Raw genomic sequence first — 14810 nt, 5'->3', positions numbered from 1 at the left:
GAAAAGGGGACAACAGAAGACGAGATATTTGGATGGGATCATTGACTCAACGGACATGAGTTTGAGCAAGCTCCCGGAGATGGTGAACGTCAGGGAAATGTGCTGCAGTCCACGGGGTTGCAAAGAGTCAGATGTGACTAAGCAACTGAACAACAACATAGGAAAAGTCACAACAGTGGGTTTTTTTGTGACATCCTTAAAACTATGGGAAAAGTCGAGAAGATAATGCCATTCTAGGAGGGGAACATGGTAGCTGGGGCAGGGGGAAGGTAGCAGGCGAGACTTACTTTTCTCCGTACACATATGTTTTTCAGTAGCGCACACCTACACATATTGCCAGACAGAGATTAGCACACAGACTGGAGAGGCAAGCCACCTGGTTCAAATCCTAGCTGTACAAATTACTAGCTGCAAAATGTTGGGCAAGCTCTGTGCCTCACCTCTAAGGTAGGGAGTAGAGACTACCTCATCAGATTGCTGGGAAGATTAAATGATTTAATATGTATAAGAAGCTTAGCATCAAGTATGTGTCCGTCATTACTAACAATAAAGCCAAAGTGAAGTTTTGTCAAGGTTGTCCTGTGATGGGCCAAGATATTAGGGCATGTATGAAGTTAAATAATAATCAGATTTTAGCCAGGAATATCAAGTTAGAGTATCTAGCAGATATGAAAATCAGCTGCCATGACTGTGGGATTTATATAGCTAACGAGCCTGAATTGTTTGAGTTTTGTTATATGTTTTAAAAGGCAACAGAATAGTAAGCATTGCTGAAAGAAACTAAAGATTTAAGTAAATGAAAAGACATCCTACGTTCATAGATCAGAAGGCTTAATTGTTGTCAGTACTCCCCAAATTGAGCCACAAATTCAATGCAAGCTTATCAACATTCCAGCTTCCTTTACTGTAGAAATTAATAAATTGATCCTAAAATTTACATGAAAATGCAAAGATTTCAGAACAACCAAAACAATCTGAAAACAGAATAAAAACAGAGAACTCACCCTTCCCAATTCTAAATGTACTACAAAGCTGCAGAAATCAAGAAACCATGGAACTAGCTTTAGGATAGACATATATGTCAATGGAAACGAACTGAGTCCAGAAATAGAACTCTCACACTTACAGTCAAATCATGGCATCTGGTCCCATCACTTCGTGGGAAATAGACGGGGAAACAGTGTCAGACTTTACTTTTTGGGGCTCCAAAATCACTACAGATGGTGATTGCAGCCATGAAATTAAAAGACACTTACTCCTTGGAAGAAAAGTTATGACCAACCTAGATAGCATATTCAAAAGCAGAGACATTACTTGCCAACAAAGGTCCGTCTAATCAAGGCTATGGTTTTTCCAGTGGTCACATATGGATGTGAGAGTTGGACTGTCAAGAAAGCTGAGCACCGAAGAATTGATGCTTTTGAACTGTGGTGTTGGAGAAGACTCTTGAGAGTCTCTTGGACTGCAAGGAGATCCAACCAATCCATTCTGAAGGAGATCAGCCCTGGGTGTTCTTTGGAAGGACTGATGCTAAAGCTGAAACTCCAGTACTTTGGCCTCCTCATGCAAAGAGTTGACTCATTGGAAAAGACTCTGATGCTGGGAGGGATTGGGGGCAGAAGGAGAAGGGGACGACAGAGGATGAGATGGCTGCGTGGCATCACCAACTCGATGGACATGAGTTTGAGTGAACTCCAGGAGTTGGTATGGACAAGGAGGCCTGGCATGCTGCAATTCATGGGGTCGCAAAGAGTCGGACATGACTGAGTGACTGAACTGAACTAAACTGATTTTCAAAAGGTGCCGAGACAACTCAAAAGAGAGACAATAGTATTTTCCACAGATGGTGCTGGGCCAACTCAATGTTCACACACAGAAGAAAGAAGTCGGACCTCTACTTAAGATCACACACACAAAAAAACTCAGAATGGATTACAGACCTAAGAATTAAAACTATAAAAGTCTTAGAAGAAAACTTAGGGGTAAATCTTCATGACTTTGGATTAGGCAATGGTTTCTCAGATATGACACCAAAAGCAAAAACAAAAAAGAAAAATAAATAAATTTGATTATGTAGAAATGTAAAACTATTTGCTACAAAATATACTAGCAAGAAAAGTCAACCCATAGAATGGGAGGATATATTTGCAAATTATATACTTGTAATATATATCTGAAAAGGACATGTATCTAGTAAAGAGCTCTTTTTTCCCAGATTTTTTAATTGAAATATAGTTAGTTTACAATACTGTTAGTTTCCAGTGTAGAGCAAAGTGATCCAGTTATTTATATATATATATATAGTATACATGTATATACATATGTGTGATTCAGTTTCCTTTTCAGATTCTTTTCCACTATAGATAATTGTAAAGCATTCAGTATAGTTCCCTGTGCTATACAGTAGCTCCTGTTGTTTACCTATTTTATATACAGTAGTATGTATAATTTGGGCTTCCCTGGTGGCTCAGCTGGTAAAGAATCCTCCTGCAAGTGGGAGACCTGCGTTTGATCCCTGGGTTGGGAAGATCCCCTGGAGAACGGAAAGGCTACCCACACCAGTATTCTGGCCTGGAGAATTCCATGGACTGTACAGTGCATGGGGTTGCAAAGAGTCGGACACGACTGAGTGACTTTCACAGTAGGTATAAGTTAATCCCAAACTCCTATCTTACAAAGAACTCTTACAACTCAAAAGGGTTTCCCTGGTGGCTAAGTAGTAAAGAATCTGCCTGCGAATTCAGGAGACTCGGGTTCGATCCCTGGGTCCGGAAGATCCCCTGGAGAAGTAAACAGCAACTGACTCCAGTATTCTTGCCTGGGAAAACCCTTGGACAGAGGAGCCTGGGGGGCTACAGTCCACAGGGTCGCAAAAGAGTCAGACGTGATTTAGTAACTAAACAAAAACAGTAACTTACAACTCAAAAATAAAAAAACCAACTCCGTTAAAGGATGGGTAAAGGGTTTGAATGGACATTTCTCCAAAGAAGATACTCAAATGGACAATACCACTCCAAACCCATTAGAATAGCCATAATAAAAAAAATAAATAAATAAAGAGTATTGGCTGAAAAGTAAAGAAATTAGAACTCTCCTACTAGTGGGAATGCAAAATGATACCTATACTTTTGAAAAGTTTAGCAGTTCTTGAAATGTTAAACACAGAGTTACTAACTGATCTAGCAATTCTACTCTTGGTATATATCCAGGACAAAGAAAAACATATATTCACACAAAAGCTGGGAAATGAATGTTCACAGGAGCATTACCCATATAGCTAAAAAACAGAAATTACTGAAATGCCCATCAACATGTTTATCCATTATATGAATAACTAAAACTGGTATATCCATATAATGAAATATTATTTGGCAATGAAAAGGAATGAAATACTAATAATGCATGACATAAGATTGAAGAATCACAAAAACATTTTGCTAAGTGAAGAAGCCAGTTATAAGAGACTACACATAGGCAAATCTCTGACTTCCCTGGTGGCTCAGATGGTAAAGCGTCTGCCTACAATGCGGGAGACCCAGGTTTAATCCCTGGGTCGGGAAGATCTTCTGTAGAAGGAAATGGCAACCCACTCCAGTATTCTTGCCTGCAGAATCCCATGGATGAAGAGGCCTGGTAGGCTACAGTCCATGGGATCGCAAAGAGCTGGACACGACTGAGTGACTTCACTTCACTTCAGGCAAATCTCTACAGACAAGTCTATAGAGACAGAAGGTAGATTAGTAGTAGTTGACTGAGTGCTGAGGAAAGGGGAAAGAAAGAGGAATGATTGCAAGTGGTTATAGGTTTCTTTGGGGTGCTGAAAATATTCTGTACTTAAATTGTGGTGATGTTTATACAACTCTGTGACTATACTAAAAACTAATTGTGTGCTTTTTTTTTTTTCGGTCACACCTCATGGCACATGGGATCTTAGTTCCCAACCAGGGATGTAACCCATGCCGCCTACAGAGTCATAACTACCAAATGCCAGGGAAGCCCCTAATTGTTTACTTTAAATAGCTAGATTTCACAGTATGTGAATTTTATTTCCATAAAGATATAATGATACTACTTTAATGGCAAAAGCAAAGAGGAACTAAAGAGCCTCTTGATGAAGGTAAGAGTGGCGAGTGAAAAAATCAGCTTAAAACTCAATATTTTTAAGGGGAAATGGTGGAAGTAGTGACAGATTTCCTTTCCTAGGGCTCCAAAATCACTGTGGGGTGACTGCAGCCATGAAATCAGAAGACAATTGCTTCTTGGCAGGAAAGCTATGACAAACCTAGAAAGTGTGCTAAAAAGTGAAGACATCACTTTGCTGACAAAGGTCCATATAATCAAAGCTATGGTCTTTCCAGTAGTCATGTACGGATGTAAGAGCTGGACCAAAAAGAAGGCTGAGAACCAAAGAATTGATGCTTTTGAACTGTGGTCCTGGAGAAGACTGAGTCCCTTGGATAGCAAGGAGATCAAACCAATCAATCTTAAAGGAAATTAACTCTGAATATTCATCGGAAGGACTGATTGTGAAGCTCCAATATTTTGGCCACCTGATGTGAACAGCTGACTCATTAGAAAAGACCTTGATGCTGGAAAAGATTGAAGGAAGGGGGTGACAGAGGATGAGATGGTTGGATGGCATCACTGATACAATGGACATAAATGTGGGCAAACTATAGGAGATGGTGAAGGACAGGGAAGCCTGGTATGCTGCAATCCATGGGGTCACAGAGTCGGACATGACTTGGCAATTGAACAACGTAATGTAGCTGGCCACCAAGCTCTTGCAACTTGTGGAGTTGGAACTCCAACTCTTGAGTAAAGAATGGACTCCTTTGGGCCTCCAAGAATAATATATGTTGAAACTAAGCTTCCAGTTAGATATGAATAGGGTTGTGGTCACTGGCAACAATTCCAGGTATGGATTTTATGTATTATCAATTAAGGGAAAACTTTTAGGCTGTCAGTTACCTAGTTAGTTCCTCTGTTTGGCCAGATGCAGTGTATCTATTCCATGGACTGTCTGTGGGAACTTTTTGTGTCTTAGGACAGCACATTGCCCTTTGCTCTTGATTATATTTCCAGGTCAGTTGTTCCCACCATCAATTAGCATGTGTGCTCAAGGGAATGCAAACTGATTTTGGCATTATCTTAAACAAAACATAATCAGGAAGGTAAGTATCCTGCCAAAAAAAATTACATAATGCATTCCAAGGCCAACTAAAAATTAATTTGGACCAACCATACTGAGTATATGGATTTAGCAAAAGTTTAAATGGTTAATAGTTCTGGGTACTCTTGTAGAATACAGATTTTTTTTTTTTAACCTTAAATCTTTTTTTAGGAATCAGAAATTCTACAAGTTTAAATTTCACAGAAAAACAATAAACAAATGAAAGTCTCAAACATCTGTCTTGGTACATGTATTAAGGTAGTATTTGCAGGTAGTATCTATCTACTACCTGAAAAGTCTTATAAACCAGAATGTTTGAATACCTACTTGGTCCACAGCCTGGGACATCACCTGAGAGATCCACCCCAAACCACTGAGTCAGAATCTGCATTCAACAAAACCCCCAGGCAATTTGTGGTCACATTAAAATTTGAGATGCTTTGATCTCATAATTCATGAAGCTCAATGTGGAATAGCCTCAGGAAAACTGGTCAGTGGGTCACTATTAGTAATCTCAATTAAGACAACATGCAAAAATAGATTGTAGCAACCTCAAAATGCCCCTATTTGACTCCATGTGGTAAAAGCTGCAAAGTCTCTGTTTCTGTGACTCTGTTTCATGTAAATGTTTTTCTCATATGAAACACAGGAAAGGAGGCTATGGTGACTGCTTTTACTGAAACACCGCGGGTTGGTGGGGGTGGGGGGAGTGCAGAGAGGAGCTGTTCCTAAGGAAAACCTGCCAGTTCTAGTTGTCCACAGCTCTTCCTCTAGGCTTTGCCCTTCTGGCTCTAGAACCACACCCTGTGGGAGCCCAGTATGAATACTTAGACTTCAAGCAGCAGGTGGTTAAGTGTCATAAGGGTAGGAGGGTTCCTGGGTGAAAGAGGAAAACTTCACTCTCTCGAGTCCACCTATCAGTATGAAAAAGAGCAATTCAAACCTGAAAGCACCACTCTTTTCCCTTTCCCGGTGCATATGTGTGCTGTCATTTCAGTCATGTCCAACTCTTGGCAACACCGTGGACTGTAGGGTGCGAGGCTCCTCTGTCCATGGGCTATTCCAAGCAAGAATACCGGAGTGGGTTGCCATTTCCTCCTCCAAGGGATCTTCCTGGCCCAGGGATTGAACCTGAATCTCTTAACGTCCTGCTTGGCTGGCGGGTTCTTTACCACTAGCGCCCCTTTCCTCTCCTCAGGTAGGTGCAACTCAGCTATAGCCTTTTATCTTCCTTGCGTGCTTGCTAAGTTGCTTCAGTTATGTCCAACTCTGGGATCCTATGGACAGTAGCCCACCAGGCTCCTCTGTCCATGGGATTCTCCAGGTAATATTGGAATGGATTGCCATTTCCTCCTCTAGGGTATCTTCCTGACTCAGGGATTGAATCCTCGTCTTTTTTATCTCCTGCATTGGCAGGAGGGTTCTTTACAACTAGCACCACCTGGGAAGCCTTATCATCCTTAAAGAGCTCCAACTCTTCTAAACTTGTAGGCTTTGAGTAAGTGGTAACCCACTTACTGCACCTCCTCCCCTCATTTCCACTTCCTTCAAAGGAAGTTTAGAATGCCAAGTAATCAGGCGGTTTTCCGAAGTGAATGAGTGGTGTCAATTGCTATGGTCAGGATAGGGGAAAGGATTCAAGAGTCTCCCAGAGATGACATTTAAAATGCTGATTCCTGGGTTCTATTATTAAGATTCTGAATCAGGGGTCTGGGCTTAGAACCAAAAATCTGCCTTTTTAACAAGTGTCCCCAAGTGATTCTGATGTAGGTCCAGGCCTACACTTGAATAAACAGTGATATAATTAGTTTGGGCTTCCCAGGTGGCACTAGTGGTAAAGGATCTGCCAATGCAGGAGACACCAGAGACTGGGGTTCGAATACTGTGTCAGGGAGATTCCCCGGTGTAGGAAATGGCAACCTGCTCCAGTATTCTTGCTTGGAAAATTCCATGGTCAGAGAAGCCTGGTGGGCTACAGCCTATAGGGCTGCAGAGAGTTGGTTTGAGAATAGCAATACCACCTTTACAAATAAATCACCTATTCTAAAGCATCTGTTTGGTTGTTTCAACTGATGTTGTCAACTTCCTGTTTGGTTTCCATTCAGCAGATACTGAGCAACTATTGTTTGCAGCGCAGAAGGCAATGGCACCCCACTCCAGTACTCTTGCCTGGAAAATCCCATGGATGGAGGAGCCTGGTAGGCTGCAGTCCATGGGGTCGCTAAGAGTCGGACACGACTGAACAACTTCACTTTCACTTTTCACTTTCATGCATTGGAGAAGGAAATGGCAACCCGCTCCAGTGTTCTTGCTTGGAGAATCCCAGGGACAGGGGAGCCTGGTGGGCTGCCGTCTGTGGGGTCGCACAGAGTTGGACACGACTGAAGCGACTTAGCAGCAGCAGCATTGTTTGCAGAGAATTGTATCAATACTAGCTGCTGCTTTCCTGTGTGACTGGATGGAAGAGATGGGGAGAGAAGGGTATGATCACATTAGAGAACTATTTCTCAACTTCCCAGAAAAATGACAAACTCACCTTTTCATGATTTGTGAAACAGATTATCCTAAAAGACTGTATTACCCAACCACAGTTAGCATAGTTTACTAAGCTTTTGGGCACCAGTGTACCAGAGATGTCATGGTCTTGCTTGCAAGGTCAGTTCAATAATAAAACTGCCATGGTTCAAACCCTACTTTCTCCACTTACATGATACGACCATAGACAAGCGACTTTTCTGTGACTCAGCTTCTTCACCTGTAAAGATTACAGAACCTACTGCATTGAGTTAACGTTTGACAATTCAATGGAACACTGAAATATCTAATTGATTCAGAGGACTTCAAGAATCTAACGTACTGAAAATTTATTCTGTTTTTAGGTTAAGGCCACAAAACCGCTGTGAGAACACTGAGAAATGCTTCCGGAGGGTGATTTGGAATTCCAGGTGAAGAAAGTGCAGTTAAACTTTATGTTTCACACAAGCAATTCAGATGAATTATTCTAACTGGAGTGATCTGGGGTTTTTGTTTTGTAAAGTTCCCTAATCCTTGGCTTCTTTGGGAGTTTGTCCCTGGGATGCCACACTCTGCCGCTAAAGGGCCCCTCCAAATCCCCAGCTCACGGTCTCAGGCAGGTGCCCCGCAGGAGCCGGACCAGGACTAGAGCGGCCGCGGGAGGTGGACGCGGAGCCCAGCACGTCCGTGGAAAGGCTGGGTGAGGACTGGGGTCCCGCAGTCCCGGGGCCGCCTCCCCGCGAGGATGCCGGCGGGCGCGGGGAGCGTGCGCGGCCACGTGACGGCCGCTATAAGAGCGCTCCGGGCGGACGCTCGTCTCCCGCCGCGCCTCCTCGCCGGCCGCGCTCGCTCCCCGCGCCCGGCGTCTCCGAGTCACGAACTTGCGGCTGCGGCGGCCGCCCGCGCCCCCGGCTGCACCATGACAGGTACGCGCCGCTCGCCGCTGCCGCAGCGCTTCTCCCCCCACACCCGGCCCTCCGCCCCGGGGGAGCTCCCGGCAGGACGAAGACCGCCGCGAAGTTGCAGGCTGGCCGCAGCCGGGCGTGTCGCTTCCTGCGTCAGCCGCTGCCCCGCCGCCCCGGGGGCCCGAGCGGCCGTCCCGACCCGGAGCGCAGCCGAGGGGCCCCCGCCGGGCAGCGCCTGGGCCCTCCGCCGAAGCCCCCGTTCCTGCTTCCGTCTCCTTGCCCTTCCTCCTGCGCGCACCGTGAAGGGCGGGCGGAGCAGCTGCGGCGGGCTGCGTAGGGGCGGGGAGCCGGCTCCTCGGGGGCGCCCGGCCCGAAGCCCGGAGCGCGGCGGGGTCGCGGGGCGCCGCCCCTACAGCCCGCCGGCTGGAACCTCTGGAAAGGGGCGGCTGCGAGGCGGGCACGCCGGCGGCCCCGGCCCGGCTCCTCGGCCGTCAGTCCCGGCGCTGGCCGCCTCGCCGAGACTATTTTTAGGCCTTTGGGGCTGGGTTGCGGTAGGCACGAGCCCGGCGAGCGCCCCCGGGAAGCGGGACCCGCGTGGTGGAAAGGCGCCGGCCCACTTGTTGCAGGGTGTCCGGGCCACTCGGCAAGTCTGCCCCCGAGGACCGCAGACCGTGCTGTTGAGTCTAATAGTGGGGTTAGTACGGCCACTGAACTGCGGAAAGATTGCAGAAGTCACCCGGAGCTCGGCCATCTCTGGGAGGGTTTAGCCTCCTCCCCAGCTGTCATTGGTCTTTCCTTTGCTAGGTTTGCCTTGCAAACCTCAGTTCCTAAGGTTGTCCTGCCTCCCTCTTCCTTTGGGAAATCATCCATATCCTTGCTTCCTGAAAGCCTTGAATCCTACTTACCTGTAAACTTTTCTTCTTGATCTCCTGGTGTGTGTATGTGTGCTAAGTGGCTTCAGGCATGTCCTACTCTTTGGGACCCCATAGACTGTAGTCCCTCTTGTCCAGGGGTTCTCCAGGCAAGAATACTGGGGTGGGTTGCCATGCCTTACTCCATGGTCCTGGAATCAGGACCATCTTTGAGTTGAAACATCATTCATCATGCCCCAGGTTAAGCGCCCTTGCGGTGGGCTGATTAAAATATTGCTATCTTATGACGGGTTGAAGAAAGGAGAACAGGCAGAGGTTGATGGATATGTCAAGGGATGGGGGCCCTGTTCCGAGCTTTCCTAGAGTGACTGTTTGAGAAGCAGATGACCCCGGGGGAGGGCGGGGTGCAGGTAGAAACTCTAGACCTTCTACTGCTTAACAGAGAATCCAAGGCTATATGTGAAGGTTGCCCTCAAATCTGCAGCTGGGGAGTGTGCTGGCCCACTGGACAGCCTACAATTTCCTCTTCTCACTGGAATTTGCCCTCAGGCACCACTGGAAAATGGGCAAAGTGAGGAAGAGGAAACCTAAGACAGAATCAGAGTGACTTTGTTACAGTGTCCCAACTGCCTACTTGGGCAACAGTGACCCACGTGAACCCCAGCAGCACTGGATCCTTTGTGTTTGGATGCCCACCAACCTGTTTTAACGTTAAAATCCCTTTCGAGAGGGAATGTGTCCCAGAATCATCCTGGGAAGGACTAAAGAAACCCTAAAGGCTTGGCTGGTGGCCTTGGGAGGGTTGGGCTTGTTTAGGAGGAAGAATAATTCATGTATTTGTAACTAAGTGATTATTGGAGATTGACTTTTGAATGTGGGGGGGTGTGTGAGAGAGAGGGGATTCCCTGGTGGCCAGGTGGTAAAGAATCCACCTGCCAAGCAGGAGATGTGAGTTTGATCCCTGGGTCGGGACAGTCCCTGGAGGAGAAAATGGCAACCCACTCCAGTGTTCTTGCCTAAAAAATTATATGAACAGAGGAGCCTGGTGGGCTACAGTCCAGGGGGTCACAAAGAGTCAGATGGGACTGAGCGACTGAGAACAAGCATGAGTATGAAAGAGAGGGTTAAGGGGCCCCAGGGTACTGGGTAGGATGTAGTGCTTGCTTCTCCAAGGAAAAGGAGGCAGGTTTGCTAGAGCTTGTGAGGTGGTCCCTAAATCCATTCAACACTGATGGGCCACTAGTCCAGATGGAAGCATCAAGGAGGGAAGGCTTCTTGGGGGAAGTGATGTTTAAGAGAGACTCAGAGCGACTCTGGAGAGGTGGTTGGGTGACTGTGGAGTCTTTGCTCCAGGTTGAGGAAAGAGTTGAAAAAGCCTGAGGCTTGGCACAGGTGAGCACCAGGATGAAGAATATGGCTTCTGCTTCAGATGCTCTCCGTTGAGGTTGTTGGCTGGATTTGTTCTTGACTGAGGATACTGTCTATGATAGCTTGTAGGAAAACAGAAAATGCACTTCTTGATCTCTTCTCTGCTACCTGGTAATTGCCCTCTGGGTGTTAAGCTACTGTGTAGTCTGAGAATTTAGCATGTCTGGACTTTAAATTAGATTTAATTTTTATAGCCTCTTAAAGATTGCCAGTGATCTCCTGCTAAAGAATGGTACTGAGACACTCTTAAAGTGGTCACTGGGTTCTCTCTTCCATCCCCCATCCCCCCAAGAGGCTGTTCTTTATTAATCGAGCAGGTTGATCACAGAGGAGTTGATTTTGCCCATGTATTGGTTGACCAGGGTCCTGGGGTCATGTTTTCTAGTTAGACTGATGTAATGAATACCTTCTGTTTTCCTTGTTTTAAGATCAGGCCTTTGTGACACTGACCACAAACGATTCCTACGCCAAAGGAGCCCTGGTCCTGGGCTTGTCTCTGAAACAGCACAGGACCACGAGGAAGCTGGTCGTGCTCGTCACCCCACAGGTCTCGGACTCCATGAGGTGAGGACCTCGCTGCCGGGCTGTTGGCTGGTCTCTGACATCCCCTCCCCTGTTTCTGGCATCAGTGGACCTTAAGGCCATCCCCTTTCCAGAGGTTGAGTGCTGGTGGAGAACGATGAGAGCTGCTGAGTGAAGGATTCCTGGGTCTGAAACCTCGTCCTGGCTCTTGGGAGATGTTCCAACCATGCTCCATCTGGGAGGTGGAGTTCTGGCCCTTGTGCTTACTGATCCCAACCAGGAGTTGGGCTCTCTCGTAGGCAGGTCCTCCCTGGGTGATCCAAGTGAGTGACTCAGTCCAGCCGTTCCCTCTGTGTCCTCCTGCTTCACCTGCATACCTTTCCGCCAAAGGGAGCAGGGGCTATTGTTCCTGTTTCCAGCCAAGCAAACCTCCCTTGCCTTTGAAAGAAAGTAGCAGTTTTCTCCCGGAGAAGGCAGTGGCACCCAACTCCAGTACTCTTGCCTGGAAAATCACATGGATGGAGGAGCCTGGTAGGCTGTAGTCCATGGGGTCGCTAAGAGTCGGACACGGCTGAGCGACTTCACTTTCACTTTTCACTTTCTTGCATTGGAGAAGGAAATGGCAACCCACTCCAGTGTTCTTGCCCGGAGAATCCCAGGGACAGGGGAGCCTGGTAGGCTGCCGTCTATGGGGTCCCACAGAGTCGGACACAACTGAAGGGACTTAGCAGTAGCAGCAGTTTTCTCCACCACATCTGACATTAGTAACCTAATGATCTTTACTTAAAATTCAGTAGACTAGATATTTTCCAAAGGGCTTTCTGAATTAGGGGTTCTGCTAGGAGAGACCCTGAGAGGTACACACTGCTTGTTAATTGGGTTAGTTCATGTTACTTTTTTGGAATTAAATTTTGAAGTATCTGAATCAGCTGCCTTGATCCTCATGTTAACTTATTTAAGAGTATCTTGCCACACTAGCACCTCTGTATTGCGTTTATTTTTGCATTCTTTTATCCCTTTTAGAAGTTGAAAATGCCCCTTTTGTGACTCTTCTCAAAAAATGTAAGCACATGCCAAGGACCCCTGAAAAAGAGGCATTATATATGCATACATATATCTCACACACTAACAATTTTGTTCCTAAAGGGTAATTTAGGAAAACCAAATTACCCCCAAACTGTCTCCTATGTGTATGTCCTAATCTGTAATCACTTTAGTGAGGATACTGTAAGAAAGTGGATGTAGTCTTGGAAACCAAGAAACCAAGCCCCCTTTCCTGTGGTAAGTGGTACACCAACCATTTCTTTCAAAGAAATCAAGTTTACAGTGTGAACTGGAACATATTTTTGTACAGCTTTGGAGATTACTAGTACAATATCAGTTTTGTTCTCCATGCTTGATATTGTTATAAACTTTCAGTGATGATCTGTCTTTATCCTGTGTTTTTTCTTGTGCTGAATTCAGTGTCTCACCTAAGAAGTACACCCCCACTTCTCTCACCTCTGGCTTGCTTTCTAAAGTAAGTCTTTAGTTAATTTTGGGCAGAGATAAATGTTGTACCTCACAAATCAAAGTGAGTCTGTCATGCCAGGGGTGCTAAGCATATAATAAATGCTGGTTATATTCAATGCAAAAAATGGAAACCGAGTAATTGAGTCACTCAGCTTCTTTTATGACACACAGCTTCAGGCAGTTGTCAACTGCTTTAGCAAAAATTATTAATTGTAGGCTTCAGTGCAGATATTGTATGCCTTAACTCAGCAGCACTTGGAAATGTATTCAGTGGTCAGCAAGAATCAGTTCTAATAAAATATTATCGTTAAAGACATCGGCTGTTGAAAAGATGTCTGACCAAACATTAGTTACATTTTTACACGCTGTTTCACAATTTGCCTGGTAGTCAGTGGTACAATAAAACATACAGAACTTCTTCTATGATAGTGTTTAAGACAAGTAGTTCATCCTCACCATAAGTCAGCGTTTTAGTGAAGTTAACTGCACATGCAAATTAGAAGTTTGTGCTGAAGTCAATTAGGACATACTTAAGAGACTGTAACATACCAAAGTAATAGATTGCTGTAGTTGTCGATAAGCTAATAAGAATGCAGTCTTATGTTATATGGGTCACTTGTTCTGAAGAGATGCTAATAGCTGTTTTCTGGATTTTATTTTGACAGGAAAACTTTAGAGACAGTCTTTGATGAAGTCATTGTGGTAGATGTCCTGGACAGTGGCGATTCTGCACATCTAACCTTAATGAAGAGGCCTGAGTTGGGTGTCACGTTGACTAAACTCCACTGCTGGTCACTTACACAGTATTCAAAATGTGTATTCATGGATGCAGATACTCTGGTGAGTGTGACTTTGATGGCTGGAGAGATGGATATAGTAACTGAAACCAGTTAGGCATGTGAAGAATGCCGTCAGGACTTGACAGTAAAGTTCAGATAAAACCGCTGTTGTGAAAAGTGTCAGGTGTTGAAGGAGAGTAGGACCAGTCTGCCTCACAGGTGTCATCTGAAGAGTTAAAGACCAGCAACAGATTGCGTCTTGTTTGTTGGATAACTTAAGGAGAACTTAGGAAGGGTTATGCTATAGAAGAACAGTTCTGAAATGCTTTCCCTTCTCCCCAACCCCTTACCCTTGAATCAGGTCCTAGCCAATATTGACGATCTTTTTGAGAGAGAAGAATTGTCGGCGGCACCAGACCCAGGGTGGCCTGACTGCTTCAATTCTGGAGTCTTTGTTTATCAGCCTTCAGTCGAAACATACAATCAGCTGTTGCATCTTGCTTCCGAGCAAGGTAGCTTTGATGGTACGTATCTATTTTCCTTGTATCAGATAAGATGTGAATAACTTCTAGGGGCTGCTCTTCTCAGGGAGTTGCTACGTTTCCTTGTGTCTACAAGATAGTGATACATGTGATATGACAAGCATTTTAAGTCGTGTTGTTCTGGGAAATAGTGTGTTTTGTGTGTGTGTATGCATCTTTTTCCTATAGGTACCTAGGCTGTTTTATAGACTTGCCATTCATTGATCTTCCTGTGTCTAAATTGGAGTATGATTAAAGCAACCATGATTATTCAGGAATTCAAAAGACTACTAAACTAATGAAAGAGTTTAACAGCTGTCTTAAGCCTGAGTAAACTGAAGTGCAAGAACAGGAGGACCCAGAATTGTCTCCGTGGAAATTTGAGGGATAAATTTAGGCTCTCATTCTCAGAACATAGGCTCTGTGAGTAATCTTTGTCTCCAAATTTTCACTGTCTCTTAAGGCAGTGCATCAGATAGAGTGGTATCTGCAAAGCTAAAGCATAGAACCTTGGCAGTCACCATCCATTTTCCGTAAGGCATATGTGTATCTATCTATAGTTGTCAATATATATTTATATAGAA

The 14810-nt window shown here is 45.2% G+C and overlaps 1 protein-coding gene across 2 annotated transcripts in view; it reads left to right on the top strand.

The window, feature by feature from the left end:
- Window positions 1–8512: 8512 nt before the first annotated feature.
- GYG1 (glycogenin 1) overlaps window positions 8513–14810 on the top strand; it is a 38206-nt gene continuing 31908 nt past the window's right edge. For both annotated transcript variants that reach the window (XM_068976498.1, XM_068976489.1), the window contains exons 1-4: window positions 8513–8613; window positions 11321–11456; window positions 13592–13766; window positions 14067–14229. In XM_068976498.1, coding sequence (XP_068832599.1) covers window positions 8607–8613; window positions 11321–11456; window positions 13592–13766; window positions 14067–14229 — 481 coding nt within the window. In that variant the 5' untranslated portion in view covers window positions 8513–8606. The remainder of the gene's footprint in view (window positions 8614–11320; window positions 11457–13591; window positions 13767–14066; window positions 14230–14810) is intronic.

The sequence above is a fragment of the Capricornis sumatraensis genome, chromosome 1 (genome assembly GCF_032405125.1).
Source record: "Capricornis sumatraensis isolate serow.1 chromosome 1, serow.2, whole genome shotgun sequence".
NCBI classification, from domain to species: domain Eukaryota; kingdom Metazoa; phylum Chordata; class Mammalia; order Artiodactyla; family Bovidae; genus Capricornis; species Capricornis sumatraensis.
Note: the sequence above shows the minus strand (reverse complement) of the source record. Positions and strands in the feature narration are given on the sequence as shown.